Below are 18248 nucleotides of genomic sequence, written 5' to 3'. Positions count from 1 at the left end.
AAGTTTTTCTTCAAACTTATCTTTAATACATGGTCGTGAGAAACAGCAAATTAACTTTAAAAATGAATATGTAGACACTAGATAACATTTTCGTATCATTTAACTATTTTTAATCTCATAATATTAATATGAGAGAAAAAATCATATCGCAAATTGGTTCGTGATTCAAAGTTTGATGTAGAAAAATTTATGCATTATTTCCAATGAAACTTTTAAAATCCACTCGCATCATATGTTTCACTTTCATTTGTTACATTTACATTATCTTTTAATGCTTTACAATATTTTTTACTCTTTTTTTTTTCCAAGGAGGTAAACTTCTCTTTTTGCTTTGGATCAAGCGACGCTGATCACGCTTTTTTGTAACGAGTAGAGAAAACGAGATTGTTTCTTTCTGTTCTAAGCGTATAACATTCACATATCCAAAGTTAAATTCATTAATAGTTGTAAATGCTGACATTTTTAGCCTTTTTTCAGAAATAAACACTTCTTTTGGGCAAATATATAAATTATTACATCAGTAAATAACTGTTGAAATACATTTTTAAAGATTTTTCTCCACAATTTAAAGGGAAAAATTTACTTTTTTTACACATTTTAAATGCTTGTAACTTTTTTAAAAATTAGAATATTTGAACTAGTTTTTTTTTTTTTTTTTTTTTTTTTTTTTTTTTTTTTTTGCATACGATGTAGCTACGTATATGGAATATTATGAGAGTAAAAAAAAACAAATTCAGTATTTTGGTTGATTTTTAGCTATTTTAAAGTCCACCGTCCTCTTAAAGGTGGCCGCGTGTAGACGCTGTCCCGGCTTAATGATTTCCGATTCTTTGAGTATTCGAACAGTTTACGAATAAGAAATTGAAAGTTAACTGAGAGCAGTTCACTAGGGGTGAGCACGTAGATATGAGTCCAACGGAAACACACCTGCGGTGCAGGCCTTGAGGCGAAGATAAGTGCGCAAGTAAAAGATAAGCAATTACATGTCAAACGTAAATGAAAAGAAATGTCTTAGATTGCTGAATCAGAGAGTCACTCTTGTGTTGTATTAACAAGTAGGAAGTGGGTAACATTAAATAAAACAGTTTACATAAATGCATAAATATATAAAAAAGAAAATACAGTCAAAAGTCTTTAATACGGACTTCCATAATCCGGAATGATCTATAATCCGGACCTCAAAGCTACAAACTTTCTGCGCATGCGTAAATGCATAATACCTTTACGCATGCACAAAATACAGAAGCTTGAACTTTCGATTATGTCAAAAAGAATATCCGATTCTGGAGCTGCCGAAGGATCTACAAAACGAAAGCATATTTCGATGTCCATCAAACAAAAAGTGGAATTGCTGCAAAAAAATGGATAAAGGCATATCCTTTGATTCTCTAACCATTCCGAAATATGTTTATCAATTTCATGCTGTTCTGCGGATGTAACGGAAACGACGCGGCGCGCATTGAACTGGAAGTTGATCTGTCAGCACTATCCTTATCTTCAGGGCAGATGTTTTTATTTTATTCGGCTTATAATTCCTTACTAAATGTAGTATTTCATCTCTATGTACTCCGTCTTTGATATGATTTAAATCAAATTCCTAGTCATTATAAATATTATGAATACACATCAAATAGTTTTCTGGTCGCAATTTTCTAATTTCGACGATGTGTAATGTATGCTTTACGCATGCGCGCGTTGAAAAGAAAAATTCATAAAGTAAACAAATAAATATTAAGTTTTTTTTTGTAAATTTTGATACCATTTAGATCATAATTGCTCTATTTCATAAATTACGATTTCATAGTTTTAATTTTATAATTTCTGCATGCCATCTTACCACACATACGTCAGCAACTTAACAGAAAAGCGGAACAGTAAGAGATTATGCATAGGAATAAGTAAAGGTGTCAGTAAAGAGTATTTGTATTTAACATTTTAGTAGTTAATTATTAAGATATATTAGAACCGCAAGCGGTCGTTTACGATTGCTGTCAGAGTTCTAGTCATAATTAAGCACTGGTATGGTGCTATTGTTTACATCTAGTATTTTTTGAAAAAAAAAAATATTGGCAAGTTTTGCAAAGTAAACACATGATTTTGAAATGTCAAACTCTTGGTGAATTGCTGAGTTTCTAACGAACTATCATCAATTATTGGCCGCTTGTCTAAGTAAGATATTCTGAAGAACTTGCAATTTCATGACATTAGTAAAACTGGCATATCCCCAAACAGGGCAGGCATATGAGAGGATGGGACGCAAAAGGATCTTGTAAATGAGTTGTCAATAGAGAGTTGTCTGACAGTAGCACCAGAACAAGCCTACGTGGCAAGGACTGCAAGTTTGGATCCGTCTTTGGCAGGAGTGCACCATATAGGTGATAGCATTGCTCCGTTTCGCCTCCTAGTTTTGATGGAGCCCCCTCTTTACCTACCAATGACCTCTTAAGAGGACTTCGGCTCGACATATATTTAGAGCGCCCTATGCCGCAAAAGACATTCTCTCCAGCTTACCAGACGCCGCTATATACTCACGTGACAAAGTAATCACACCCTCTTTCACTTTGCATCCTGTCCTCCGTACATACTAATGCATTTACTATACCTGCAGTGTACTTATTAATTCATGATAGCCGGTATACAGATTGCTATCTGCAAGCTACGGCAATAGTGGGAAAAGGAAAGGAAAGCAAAAGACATTATATATTTACAAACATCCATGCCTTCTCTGGGATTCGAACCCGGGTCCTTAGGTACCACAGAATTAAAGAAAGCACCCGGACGTAAAAAAAAAAGATCTCTGATAACCAAAGCCACATTTTCGGAATCGGGACATGCGACATGTCGACTGAATTTCGAGACGAAATTTATTAAGGTATAACTTTTCTCAAAATAAACTTATACACTTGATTCTTTTTTTCATTTAAAATGCATAGATTACAAATTACAGAAAACACATAAAATATATATTAAATGCCTAATATTTTTAAAAACCACATGTTTTATTTCACTTACCTTTGACGAATCTCTTCTGACAATGTGCTAGTTCGGTACACTTTTCTTAAAAAGTACTGCACCAATCGTCCTCAAATCGTGCATGGTAGTTAAAAACATATCATTTAAGAATAATAAGCAGTATTTTACATTTTACTTAAAAAGAAAAAATATTAAAAATAAATTAGTAAAATGCTTTGAAAAATCACAAAAAAATTAGTATTAAATTATTAATATATCCTATACTAATGCTCGTAAATTTTATATCCTGCATAGTTTCAAAGAAATAGTAATGATAAACAACTATGGAAAATTGGAACCTTCCAGGTCGAATAGTTTTCAAGAAAAATGTACCGAAAATTAAGAAAAACACATTTTGAGATAAACGAAAAAAAACATTTAAACACCAATAATTTATAAAAAATATCATTTTAATATTTTCCTGCACCATAATCATCTTGCACTCATATTTATATCATCATATTTATACCATAATCATCTTTACTCATATTTATTTATTATACTTGCACTCATATCTCAGATGCACTCATATTTAGGGGAGACTTACATTACGGGTAACATCTTCCACATAGGTATGTTGATTTCCGATATATTTTCTCCCCCCGAATGATTTTTTTCTCGGCATTTCCTTATTTACAACTTTTATTCACTAACATAACACAATAAAACAATCAAAAATAAACACAGAAAGCACGAATTTAAATGAAAAAGAACGAAAAGAATAGCGAAACACAAAATAAACAAAGCCAAGTTGTAAACACGAAATTCGACATTTATCCACCACACAGCTTAGTGAATAAGCCAATTTAAAAACGTGTTACCAAATGCCTTTCAAAAAATCATATTCTGACCAAGGAAGTAATAAAAACTGCTAAAACATTTGTATGTGCAAGCGATAATGGAATTTAAACATCTGTCCCTTTAAACTTGTGGGCGTGCCAGTGCTTGTTTACATTTTAAATGAGAGATTTCGGCCTTTTAAAATTTCGAAACATGCATAAATTATATATTTTTGGAATCGTCTGAGTCTACTTTATTTTTCTAGCCCAAGATTGAAAATTCGAAAATTTGAAAATTTTTATGTCGTATGTCCCCTTAATTTCTCTCTACCTTTAAGCTTATCAGGTTCAATGTTTCTTCTAACCTTCTTCGGAAACATACAATGACCTGACTAGAACAGAGAGCTTACTAAAGCTATGTTCACTAATTGTAGTAAGTAGACAGGATACAGACGAAGGGTATACAAAACCCTTTATTTTTTTCTTTATATACAATGACTTCCGTACTTCGGAATACAATGACCCTCCACTCGGGGTCTAACTTAAAAGATATCAAAATAAAACTAAACTCTAATTTAACTTTAGAATAAGATTGGCCTTATAATAACAGGAAGCGTATGTAGCACAGAGACTGTGAACACTACAATACGTTTAATTTATCAAGAGGATTAAAACCTCTGGCCTGGAAGGCAAAGTAGCAACTGCGTAACTTCTAAGGTAAGCGGCCTGCTTCGAACTCACGGCTTCCTCTCCTCTGCTTGGCAAAAAGGCCACACTTAAATACTTGGCGTTCGCCAGACAACTTTGCATAAACTCCTTCACGCTTATAATTCTGGCCGGAAGTAGAAAATAAGAAGTGATAGTAAAGATTTAAAATAAAATAAACGTTAGTAAAACTTAAGATCCTTACATACTTCCCGCCAGAGTTAATTAGTTTGAAACTGAGGTCTAAAACGACCTTGTTAAAAACTTTTAGCTCTAGAAACTAACGCGAGGCCAACCTTTTACAATCATAACTTAGCTAGAAACTAGAAAATTTTAAAAGAAAGAAATTTGTTACAATAGCAGCTCCCGGAATATACAACAATCTTTTTTCTTTTTCATCTGTACTGCATCTAAACAGGAGCTTTATTCAATCCTGGTTCCTTCCAGAGATCTGGAAGGAAAACTAGTTTAATGAAATGTTACAGAATGACATTGCAAATAACATATAGAATATACTTTTCTTAACATTCTTATTTCATTCATGACTATTTTAATTATCTCTCCCCGTGCTCTCTGACATGTGTTGTAAAAACACCAAACACGAATGTGTTTCTGTCTATGTGTTCAACACTTCCTCCTACAATCAAAACACTAACGTGTTAAAATTCAACATACGAGACCTCTTAACACACCCTAATTTCAACTCTAGACCCTGAGGTACTATTCTGAAAGTGGCTAACTCTAAAGTGTAGCGTCAGAGAGCCTAACTACATCATTCAACCTTTAACACATATTCACCATGATTTAATCTTTACAGTCACACGAATAACAAATTTTTAACATTACTTTCACTTTTACCATATCACGGTATTTCTTAACATTCAAAATAACAGTTCACATGTATACAAGAACATATCAAGATGCCGTTAATTTTACACATTTGAAAACATACATTAGTAGTACATTGTTAACTTCTATTCTTTTCAAAGCAAGTGCCAATTCTTTCTACATTGAAATAATACTACATTTCAAAAAGTCTTTCAGACTAAAACTTCTTTCTTGCTAGAATGTTTTAAATAAAATTTATACAATAACTTTTTACAATATTTAAGTCTTTACACAACGCTATCATACATCAACTTTAGTTTTACGCGCGAGTAATTGAAAAACATAATAAGAAAATCGGTCGCAACTCATTTCTCGCACTTTTGGCGATAAAGGTAGACCTCGCATGAGGTAAAACTTCTTGAAATCTGCCACTTGCAGTAAGAATGAAAGATTAACTTAAGTTTGTAAAGTAACATAAAATTTTACTTATCTTTGCAATATTCAGACATCCTTTTCTGGGCCCAGTCTTTAAAGGTGCTGCAGACCGTAGCTTGGTTGATCCTCCTTCTTGTACGGGCTCGCCCTTCAGTGCTTTCCTCTGGAAGCTTCCGTTTTTCACCACTACGGCCACCCTTGAACATCTTCCTTTTGTGCTCTGCTTGTGGTCTTGGCCGTTTGAAGGCAGCTGGTCTTGGTGGAACCGGGAAACTTCTGTCGTGATCCTGCTTGGACCTCGTTGTTGGCCGTTCAAATTTTTCTTGTACTTTTTCCTCCGCCGCTGATGGCCTTTCCGCAGTTCGGCGACTTTTGCTGCGGAGAGTTCTGTCGGATGAGTCAATCTTCCGTTTCACAGCCGGGTTATAGTTGCCGTCCTTTCTCCCGGTCCTTTCCACATACGTCGTCCTTCTCCCTTCTTCATTCTGGGGGTGTTCGTGAACTCTGTTTTCTGGACGGTGGAACGGCTTCTTTTTCTTTGTACCTTCAATTTTTCCGCGGGGCAATTTTCTTTTCACTTGCTTCTGTCTCTCATTGGCTTGCCCTTGTACTTGTCGTTTTCCCACCTCTGGAACTTGTACCTGCGGTGTCTGCCGTACCGGATCCTGCAAAAGATCTGAAAAGATTTGCATTTTATTACGATCGAAGTAGGGCTTGATTTGATCGATGTTTGCGGAACAGGTTTCACCATTTCTTGCTTTAACACTACAACAGCGTGAGTTATTTTTTCTATAACATATGGTCCTTCAAAGCGTGGAAAAAATTTGGCAGTTTTATCTTCTGGCGCTGAAGAAAGTGAATGCTTAATTTTTAGTACTTCATCCCCTACTTTATAAGTTACTCCCCGTCGTTTCAAGTCATAATACAATTTTTGTTTTCTTTGTGCTACTTCCGTATTCTTTTTTGCTTCTTTTATTAGTTTTTCTATATCACCCATTTTAAATTCTGGGGCTCTTTGTTGCACATAAAATAGTTTATCTAACGGTGTTATAACCTTTCTGCCTAGAAATAACTCAGCAGGAGTTTTGCCCGTTGTATCATGTTTTGCGGTCCTAAGGGCGAAAGCAAATTCATTGACATAGTTATCCCAGCTTTTATGAAAATTTTTAACATAACTACGGATAATTTTCACTATATTTCTGTTGACCCGTTCCGCTATATTTGATTGCGGCCGATACGGGACCATTTTTAAATGACGTATGCCCAGTTTTTGGCACATGTCTTCAAATATATTACTTACAAATTGAGGACCATTATCCGATATAACTTTTAGGGGCGCCCCGTATTTTAAAATATATTTATTTAAAATAGAATCGGTAACTAATTTCGCGGAGGCTCGTTTTAAGGGAACAATTTCGGTCCATTTACTAAAATGATCAACTATAACAAGGAGATAGCGACTTTTGTTTAACTGACTTTTTGGGAAAGGGCCCAATAAATCGATGCCGATTATTTCATTTGGAAATTCGGATTTAATACTATTTAGAAACCCGGCCGGGCGGAAATTAATATAATTAACGGCTTGACATGTTGGGCAGGACTGGACATACGCCCTTGTTAACTTTTGCAGTTCAGGAAAGTAGACTGCCTCGCGTACGCGTTGGATAGTTTTTCGAATACCAGCATGAGAAGCTAAAGGGCTGTCATGGAGCTCTTCCAGGATATTTAATCTAAGACTAGCTGGGATAACAGGTCGAAATTCGTTGTTGGAATTCGTAGTTTTTGTATAAAATAATAGACCATCTATTAGTTCGTAATGGGCCGCCCTATTTCTTATCGCCACAATATCTTGGTGGCTAAAATTTTCAGGATCCTTCAAATACTCACAAATACTTCCAAACTCAGGATCCTTATCCAGTTCGGTTATTACAGTTTCTCGGGAATTTATTGTACACGCTGTCAGCATTGCAACTTTTACGGTATTACCCTGTTCGTCTAATTTAATTCGTGATAGGGCATCTGCTACGATATTTTCCTTTCCGGGGGTATGCTTGATTACCAGATTATATTCTTGCAGCTTGAGTGCCCATCTTATTAACCTTGGGGATAAATTTTCCCAGAGTACAATCTAGTTACCGCCGCATGATCAGAATATACTGTTATCGGCGCCTTTCCAAAATAGACTCGGAACTTTTGCACTGCTAACAGAACTGCAAGTGCCTCTCTCTCGGTCGCGGAATAGTTTCTTTGTGTTTGATTTAAAGTTCGGCTAAAAAATGCCACTGGCTGCTGATTTTGCGAAAGTACCGCTCCTACCGCATAATCCGAAGCATCCGCTGAAATTTCTAAATTTTCATCCTTTTCAGGAAATTTCAACACAGGGGCTTGCGTTAATGCTTGTTTTAATTTTTCGAAAGCACTATTGGCTTCGGCCGTCCACGAGAATCTTGCCTTTTTCCTTTTTAATTTTAACAATGGCTCAGCGATAGCCGCAAAATCTTTTATAAAGGACCTATAATATGAACAAAGTCCTAGAAAAGAAGAGAGCTTCTTTGCCGTGTTTGGAGTCGGATACTTTTGTACAGCGATTATTTTTGATTCATCTGTCTCGATCCCTTTTTGCGATATTTTGTAACCTAAATATTTTAATTCAGGGGCTGCAAATTTGCATTTTTCGACATTAACTTTTAGACCGGCCTCATTTAATAAAAAAAAACACCTGTCTTAAATCCTGTACATGTTGGTCTAGATTATCACTAGTAATAATGATATCGTCTAAATAGATAAATGTGGACTTTCCGAGAACAGGTCTTAACACAATGTCCATGCATCGCTGAAATGTTGCTGGGGCGCCTGAAAGGCCAAACGGCATTCGCAAAAATGCATAAGTGCCAGACTTGGTTATAAAAGCAGTCTTAGGCACGTCCTCAGGCCTGATCCCTATTTGAAAATAACCATTCGTTAAGTCTAAAGTCGTCATAAATTTGGTTGATTTTATGTTCCTTAAAATTTCTTCTATAATCGGTAACGGATATACCGGATATTTCGTTATGGAATTTAATTTACGGTAATCAATAGCGAATCTCCACCTTTTTGGATGCTCCAAAGAATAATCATTATTTTTCTTACATAAAACCACCGGACTAGCATAACTACTTGAGATAGGCGTTATGATCTTTTTACGTAGCATATCGGTAATATGCCATTCTATAATTTTTTCCTTATTCTTATCATACCGGTATGGTTTTTGACGAACCGGCAATGCATCTCCGGTGTCAATACTATGGTTAGTAACCTGGGTAAATCCTGGAATATCACTAAATAAGGAAGCAAATTCACTTACCACTTGTCGGATTCTATTTTGCTCGTCATTAGGCAGGTGGTCGAGATTTAACCTTGGCGTTTCAACCTTTTCTACACGCACTGGTTTCATCGTCAGCTTAAGAGACGCTTCATTAAAATCCAGTGTAGCTTGTGCGTCTGAAAGAAAGTCTATTCCTAGTATTAAGTGTGCTTGCAAATTCTTTACTATAAAAAACATCACCTTTACTTGTTCGTCCTTGATACGGATGTACAAAGGTACTTTACCTACGCACTTACATTGTTCTTCTTGCGCCGCTAATACTGTTGTATTATCCGCATTATATATGCGGTATTTGCGAAAATACTTTCTAAAAAAGACTTCTGCCACACAGGAACACTGCGCGCCGGTATCCAGGAGTGCGGTGGCCGGGATATTATTTACCAAGACTTCAATCTTCGGAAGAGTTAAATTTTTCACCATTACTGTATTTAACTTGTAGGAAGAGGGGTTTTCGTGGCCTTCGGATTTCCGCACCCTCTCGTCAGCAGAAATCCGTTTTAGTTTAAATTATTTTTCCTTTCGGTGCTTTCCTTCTTTCTCCACTGGCCTTGAGACTTTTTTCCTGGGTTGCTATTGAACTGTCGACGTTCGCCGGCTGTTTTTGAATGCTCGGGTTTCCTTGCCCACTGATTCGCTTTTTCTCCGTAGCCATGTGCTTGAGTTTGCTGTAGTCTTGGCGTACCAAATTGGTTTCGCTGTTGATATTGGCGTCTTCTTTCGACGTCCGCCGTTCTTCTACTTTCAAACTGGATTGCTAGCTCAAATAATTTTTCCAGTGTAGTCGGATTTCTCAATTCAATAAAGTCTTGCACTTGGGGTAGTAACCTCGGCAAAATCACTTGAATTATTTCAGGATCCGGACGGTTTCCATACAAGAGCTTGAAAACGTGAATTTTTCTTAAAATAAAGCTCGAGAGGTTTTCCATTCTTTGTTGATATATACTGAAAAGTTCTGTTTCTAATTTCGCACGATCCCTTACAACAGGGAAGGCTTTTAGTAGGACAGTCTTGAAATTTTCGTAGGTATAGGTGGGACTTCCTGCTTGACCCAAGAGACTTCTGCCGATACATTTGAACCAGTTAAGCGCTTGGCCCCTCAAAGCGCTGGTAGCTAAGGTAACTTTTTGAAACTCGTGCACGGGGTAGAGCATGAAGTGGTCATCCAATTTTTCCAAAAACCTGGTTACCTGTGAGTTTCCATTAAACGCTGCTTCTGGTTTCATCGAAGCGCGCATGGTCTGGACAATGTATCCAAATCCTTCCAGGGCGGCAGCTGGCATTTCTGGATTCTGAGCTGTTTCTGCAGGCAGCACAGGTTCTTCTTGAAACTCGGCCATGGTTATTCTTCGTCGGGCGCCACTATCAGGTTCAATGTTTCTTCTAACCTTCTTCGGAAACATACAATGACCTGACTAGAACAGAGAGCTTACTAAAGCTATGTTCACTAATTGTAGTAAGTAGACAGGATACAGACGAAGGGTATACAAAACCCTTTATTTTTTTCTTTATATACAATGACTTCCGTACTTCGGAATACAATGACCCTCCACTCGGGGTCTAACTTAAAAGATATCAAAATAAAACTAAACTCTAAGTTAACTTTAGAATAAGATTGGCCTTATAATAACAGGAAGCGTATGTAGCACAGAGACTGTGAACACTACAATACGTTTAATTTATCAAGAGGATTAAAACCTCTGGCCTGGAAGGCAAAGTAGCAACTGCGTAACTTCTAAGGTAAGCGGCCTGCTTCGAACTCACAGCTTCCTCTCCTCTGCTTGGCAAAAAGGCCACACTTAAATACTTGGCGTTCGCCAGACAAATTTGCATAAACTCCTTCACGCTTATAATTCTGGCCGGAAGTAGAAAATAAGAAGTGATAGTAAAGATTTAAAATAAAATAAACGTTAGTAAAACTTAAGATCCTTACAAGCTTTTCACAGTAATTTCGTCCTGGCATGAAGAATGTTGTAATCCTGCATGAACTGTCATAGAGGAACATTTACCTGAGAGTAAAGTTGTTACAAAGATAAGTAAAATATCAAAAAATGAAATTCATAGATGAATAAGGAATTAAAATGAATGTTCTGATCGTTTTCATTCTTTTATAATTTTACGTTTTACTTCTAAGAATCCATCGTCTCAAATTTCGAAAGAGTTTCGAGATTCTGCAAAAATTTTGGAGTGGAGCTGCAAAATATTGTTCTAAATACATGTTTTTATTTTTTATTTACATCATTTCAGCAGCTTAATACTTTGCCACTATGTGTATTTATGTGAATAGTTCATATTCATTTTTTTTTTCAAAGATAGCGAGTGTTCAAGCTTGATAGGCCTTCCATCCTTGGCCGTAACTGATTAAAGAAACAATCATCTATCTTCTGAAGAAAATATTAAAAGTATCTTTTTTCAGGTGGCTGGAGGTCAGGTTCTAAAAATGTGACTGAAGCATGGGGAAAGGCGAGACAAACGGGTCGTTTCACGGATGTCTCCTTCATTATTGGATGTGAAGATGTGAAGCAGATTTTCCACGCTCACAAATGTGTGCTGGCCTTTGGCAGTCCCGTCTTCGAAGCTATGTTCTATGGACCAATGCAAGAGAAAAATAATCCAATTACAATTGTTGGTATGAATCCTGCAGCCTTCGAAAATCTTCTAAGGTAAGAAATTCTTTTATTATTTTTTTAAACTGAGGAATCAAATTAAGTGTGATAAGCAAATTTAGCTTTTAACGACATAAGTAGCAATTTTTCATGTTAATACATAGGCTGTTCGTACATTTTTTGGATGATTTTGCTTTGTTATAAAGAAAAATCGTCTGGAATTATTTTTTTTAATGCAATCAAATTTTTGAAAGTATAAATTATCATCCGTTACAGCTTTGTTTTCATGCCAAATGGCGGTTTTAAAGAAGCAATCGATATAAGGCTATGTTTGTGCTCGGTTCCGAAGAAAATATATGTATCTAGTTATTAAACAACGCTGTAAAAACCATAGTTTTTCGATATGTAAAGCTAAGATAGTTAATATTTTCAACAAGAAAGGGGAACAAAATCATCAAAATTTAGCTTCCAGAGGAAAATTTGTTCCAAATACATATTCAAGGGGAAAATGGAATAGTTCAGATTTGTATCTTAAAAGGTTTGGTTTATTGAGATTACGGCAAAGCACACTAGGGTTATCTGCCTAAGGGGAGGGATGCCTTCGTGGAGGACTTTCTAAGGGAAACTAGCTTATATACACGTTACACATGGTGAAAAACACGAAAACGCCCATGCAGCCAGCCCGTTCACGGGATTCGAACCGAACTACCAGTGTTCAGCGACTTTACCGCTCCGCCGCTTGTGGGCGCTATCTTAAAAAGGCGATAAAACATAATGGGCATCGTCTTTCTCCACGACATACCGTCGAAAGCAGGACGCGATGGAGAATTCTTTATGAGAAACATTTATGCGAACAAAAAAAGGGAAACATTTGTCACAATATTAAAGATGCAATATTTTTGCACAATATATTGGTGTGCAAAAGGAATGCAATAAATATATACCTATTTATTATCCTCAAAACAAAAAAGTCTTAAAACGTGGTTCAAAAAACCTAAAGCGAGTTTTTCTAAGGGATTTATTATTGTTGCTGTTTTTTCATATAAGGGCAATTAAGAATAAACAGAATAGGAAAAAAAGTTAAGATCAACTACACATATTATCAAGAATATATTTTATGCCCAGTTTTCAAATATCAAATACCTTCTCTTTATCCACCGCGGGCCCACTAGCGGCCGAGCGGTAAAGTCGCTGAACACTGGTAGTTCGGTCCGAGGTTCGAATCCCGCGAACGGGCTGGCTGCATGGTGTTTTTGTGGTTTTCCCCATGTGTAACGTGTATACGAGCCAGTTTCCCTTAGAAAGTCCTCCACGAAGGCATCCCTCCCCTTAGGCAGATAGCCCTAGTGTGCTTTGCCATAATTAAATACACCACACCACACCACTTTATCCACCGCGCGATCATTCAGTGGCACTACTTCAAGGCAAAACAAGCGGCCGTGCGTCAAAAGCCACTTAATTTCCTAGAAAAAATAGAACAAGAACCTGGTAATTATCAAGGCCATACACTTCATTCATATACCTATAAATCTCCTGATGCATCATCCATGGATTTTTGCAACTTAGGGGAATTTTAAAAAGCGAATTGTCCAAATGTCGACCTACGAATTTCCATGGACTTTGGAAAGCTGTTCAAGAGGAATGAAATAAAATACCTCTTCCAATACCACAAAAATCTTTACTGTCCTGGGGTAGCAGGAATTATGGTATAGAAAGGTACTGAAGAACAAGAGTTACCAAACAAAACATTCAGAACACACAAATTTTAGGTAAAGTATTCTGGTTCATCCAATGAAAATCATCTAAAAATGTGCAATCAGCCTCTGTATAGATGTAAATGATGGTTTATGAATTGTTTGTTATTTACGTCTATATTAACGTAAAAAAATATTTTCATGTTTTTCCCCATGTGTAACGTGTATATGTGCAATCAGCCTCTGTATAGATGTAAATGATGGTTTATGAATTGTTTGTTATTTGCGTCTATGTTAACGTAAAAAAATATTTTACATAATCTCAATTTTTTACAAGAATTCTTCACGTTTAAATCAACCAATTGCATGCTATTCGGTTATCGAACGAAAGCCGATATGTGTATAAACTAAGAGAATTTTGTAGCACAAATTCAGCCAGAACTGAAAACCTATGTGTAATCCGAATTTTAAATAACCTTACATATGCATCTGTACACGTACGGAATGTAATGCCTTAAATGTTGACTCCTTAACTATAGTGGAGCGTTGAAGTATCCCCAAATTTTTTCTTGAATTAATTTTTACTTCCTTGTACGAAGTAAAGGAAGTATTGTAATCGCGAAAAATTTCGGGGCATATTTCAACGAAAATATTAATTTCGCCGCGCTTGAAACCATATGAACGATATTTTTGTGTGACAGATTTACGTACGGACGGTTTCCCCAAACCGTTTGTAAATTGGATTCAGAAGAGATTTCTTCTTGACATCTGCATGTACGTAGTTAGGTATGTATCTCGCATAACGCATAAAACGTGTAGCCTTAGAACATTGAAATTTTGTATCTAGGACTACTACAACATGTAGTCCTGCATCTCCCTTTTTGGTTTCAATTGGCTGCATCAAAAGTATACATACTCGTATGTAGAATAAAAAATATAAAACCAAACTTCTAATTTTAATTGGCTATAACCTCTTTTTTTAAAATTTAATTTGGGGACTTCATTTCTCTGTCTTAAAAAAGTCTTAAAAATAACGCTATAAGTCTAAACTGCGCCATTTAAATTAATCATGTGATCCTGCGTAACGCTTAATGCGTTACGTAGGATCACCTTCCTCGTATTGCCACGTAGGATCACATTACCTCTTGCCCAGTCAAATAATTGTAGACCAAAACGTTTTCTAACTCGAACTCAAACTTTTGACTCCTTTCTTTTTCCTCTGAAATGATGCATCCTTGTAATTTTGAGACTAAACTGTCTTCACCCTGCGTCTCAGTTTCATTTCCCTCATCTGACTCCAAAGATGAAGGTATTTCGAGAGGGAATAATACTCTCTGGATTGGTTGAACTAATTCTCTAGACATGGTTTTGACACTAACTAATCGAATGTTGCTGTTTTTTCGGGGTATAATTCAATCACTTTTGCTAGAGGCCACAACACCTTGCGTTTGTCATCACATTCGATAAGAACTATATTCTCGACTTTTATCTGTTGAGAAATCGGCACTGTAGATGGACATTGCACTAGCAGGCCGAGATATTCATTTCTAAATCTCTTTCTCAAGAGCTCTCGTAAATTCTGTAAATGTCTCAGTCTCTTGTTGAAATCAACTTTATCAAGATGATCCAAGTCAGGAACTCCAAAAACTGGAATTTCACCTAAAAACAAGGACGGTGTCAAAGGGATGAGATCATCAGAGTCCTCTGACACATAAGTGAGTGGTCTGGCATTCACAGTTGCTTCGCAGTCGCCACAGCACAGTTATCAGTTCTTCATAATTCAGACATGACTGGCCTAGGACTCGATGCAAACGCTTCTTAATCATTTGAACAAGTCGTTCCCCAATTCCCCAAAGCCCCCCTCACCATGGTGTTACGGGTGGACTGAACTTCCAATCGATCTTGTTTGTGGCGGCTTCTGTCTCGATGGCATTCCAATTAATCGATCTCAAGAGATTATTGGATCCGACAAAATTGTTTCCCTTGTCGCTATAAATTATCGATGGCCTCTCTCTACGAGCAACAAATCTTCTAAGGCAAAGTAAAAATCCTTGAGTTGAAAGGGACAAAATCAGTTCCAAATGGACCGCCCTGAAAACAGCACATGTGAAAAGTAAGATCCAAGCATTTTCTTTTATCCTTCAAAATTAATGGGCCAGCTAAATCAACGCCGACAATCTCGAAAACACAAGCATCTCTAACTCTGTTTTCTGGTAGAGTAGCAGGCACAGTCTGTAGTCGTTTACCTCCATGTCTCCTTCACCTGACACGTGCATATAAAGCTTTTCGAATCGTAGCTCTGCTTTTTTAGGATCCAAAACGTCTCGCTAAGTGTTAACATCAGTACGTGAATTCCTGCATGAAACATAGAGAAATGTTTATCAATTATCAATTTCTCCACAATCTTATAATTCTTCGAAAGTAACATGGGATAAATAAAATTTTCATGGTCAATTTCAGTCAACCTAGACCTTACACGTAAAATGCCTTCGTCATCTTTGAACACACTTATTGACTTCAGCTTCCTAATATCATCAGATGAAAAAGAATCATGTTGAATAATCTTCACGACAGATTTCTCAGCCCTTGTTAATTCATAAACTTTTAACTCTCCTGCTTCTCTTTCTTTTTTCCTCTTTCGGATATTTAGTATGAATCTGTGTATCCACCCAATTATTATAAGTACTTTCTTATACTTTGAAAAATAGCCAAAGAACTGTGAAGACATATCGCTAACATAGCTTAACGAAACTATAACTGCTTTCCGTTTTTCAGTATTAACCTCTTCTTTATTATCGATTTTGATAGAACGAGGCTATTCTTTTTCCGGCAGTGCCAACCAAGGTGGGCCCTCCCACCATCTTGATTCAATGAGTTTCTTCACAGAACATCCTTTTGATGGCATATCGGCTGGGTTTTCCGAACCTGGTACATGATGCCAATTTTCACGGTCCGATAGGATTCTAATTTCTGAAACTCTGTTATTCACAAAAGTGGTCCAAACTTCTACGTTCTTTATCCAGAATAGTGCTGTTGAAGAATCTGTCCAGTAATATTCCTTTGGAATTTCTACCATAAGGTTCTTCTTGACAAATGAGGCTGGCTGATCGCACCCCAATAAGAAAAGCAACCAATTCAAGTCGTGGTATAGTTATTTTTTTCAAGGGAGCTACTCGTGCTTTGGCTTGCAGTAGCGTCACTTTAACTTCTATATTTTGACTTCTTAAATATACTGCACTTGCATAAGATCCCTGTTAAGCATCGGCAAACGTATGCAAACTAAAAGATTGTCCTTCTATCAATGAAAGTAGTCTGGGTATCTTCTCAGATGATAACAAAGGCAATTCTTTGACCCACTTCAAGAATTTTCTTTTGATATCTTCAGGTAGCTCTGCATCCCAGCTCAATTTAGTTTCCCAACCTTTTTGCAAGTATAAGAAGAAAGATAGAAAAGAAAGATAACAACTGAGGCGGGGTTCTAACAATCGTACTTCACGCTTCATCAGCTATTTCTTATCTTATTTTAGAAAAAACATTCCTCCGCTCTCTCATGGTATCGTAAAAGTAATTAAAAAAATTATCGATATTTGTACAAATTAAGATATATAAAAGAAGACAATGAAAAAATGCTTAAATGAATACATTTATTTTAGATTAAAATTTTCTTTTATATTCAAACTCAAAATCATAAGTAAAAATAAAATTTATAGATTCTTTAGTATTAAAACGTTAATTTCAAAATCAAAAATAAACTGAGTATATTATTTTAGATTAAAACGTTCTTTTATAATTAAACCCAAAATCGAAAGTAAAAATAAAATCTCTTCTTTCTGACAGATTAAAATGTTAATTTCAAAATCAAAAGTAAAATCAGAATTTATATATTCCTTTAAATTAATATGTTAACTTAAAATAGACATTTACGTACTAATTAAGAACAATGCCAGGAAGGAAACGAAAATTAACTTACTTGTCTGCAAATTTTAAAGCGAAATGGCTGTAAATGAAATGAGGAATAAATTATCATAATGCTATTAGTTAACAGGCTTAAATATAGTATTTAAAACTTGCTTTCTTAAGATAGTAATTTACAAATTTATCTGGTAATAAATTATTTTTAAGTATCTGAATTAGTATTAATATTTCGTTTTGATATCAAGTATATTTATCAAGTATATTGTATCTGTACAAATATTTTGGAATCAATGTGTTTGACCAATGACTTTGTTACTACTTACTTTTTTGAAAATGTTGTAAGTCCAATTAATTTATTTATTAGTTGCAAATTTAAAGCTCGTGTTTTTCTCATAGTGTTTCTGTGTGTGTATAGTTAACTATTTGAAGATCTAGAAATTCGTCAACGCTCTGTCAAGAATTAGTTTTATTAAAAATGAGACTTTCGGAATAAATTTGAGAATTTTGTATTTTTTTAATTGTTAAAACTGATAAGATCATCAAAGTATCTGAAAATAGGCACATAGTAAATTACACCTTCTTATTAAAGCGCTTTTTGAAATTTAAATTCTTGAATAAAGAAAAAAAAAATGATTAGAGATACTCGTAGATGTATAAGCTCAGATTGGTATTCCTTTTAATTGTTTAAAAAGTTGATTATCAAATTTAATGTAATTAGTAAATGTAGTGCAGTGAAGGAATTTTTTTCAGTTTTGAAAGTCTAGAACAATGAGTACTGAACGAAATAATTTTGGGAGTTAGAGTAGACTATTAACTATTTCTTCTAATGGAAGAGAAGTATATAATTTTTCTAAGTCATTGCAGTTAATATTTTGTACATTGGTAGTCTTAAGGTATTAAATTCAGCAATGTT

General features: G+C 35.6%; 1 protein-coding gene across 1 annotated transcript in view; it reads left to right on the top strand.

Annotated features, from left to right (window-relative positions):
- The window catches only part of LOC118189289 (BTB/POZ domain-containing protein 2-like), a 38004-nt gene that overhangs the window by 16925 nt on the left and 2831 nt on the right, over positions 1–18248 (top strand). The window contains exon 2 of the mRNA XM_085823056.1: positions 11537–11783. Coding sequence (XP_085679182.1) covers positions 11537–11783 — 247 coding nt within the window. The remainder of the gene's footprint in view (positions 1–11536; positions 11784–18248) is intronic.

Source organism: Stegodyphus dumicola, chromosome 8 (assembly GCF_044657685.1).
Source record: "Stegodyphus dumicola isolate Sdum_Otavi_A_Nest chromosome 8, ASM4465768v1".
Taxonomy (NCBI): Eukaryota; Metazoa; Arthropoda; class Arachnida; order Araneae; family Eresidae; genus Stegodyphus; species Stegodyphus dumicola.
Note: the sequence above shows the minus strand (reverse complement) of the source record. Positions and strands in the feature narration are given on the sequence as shown.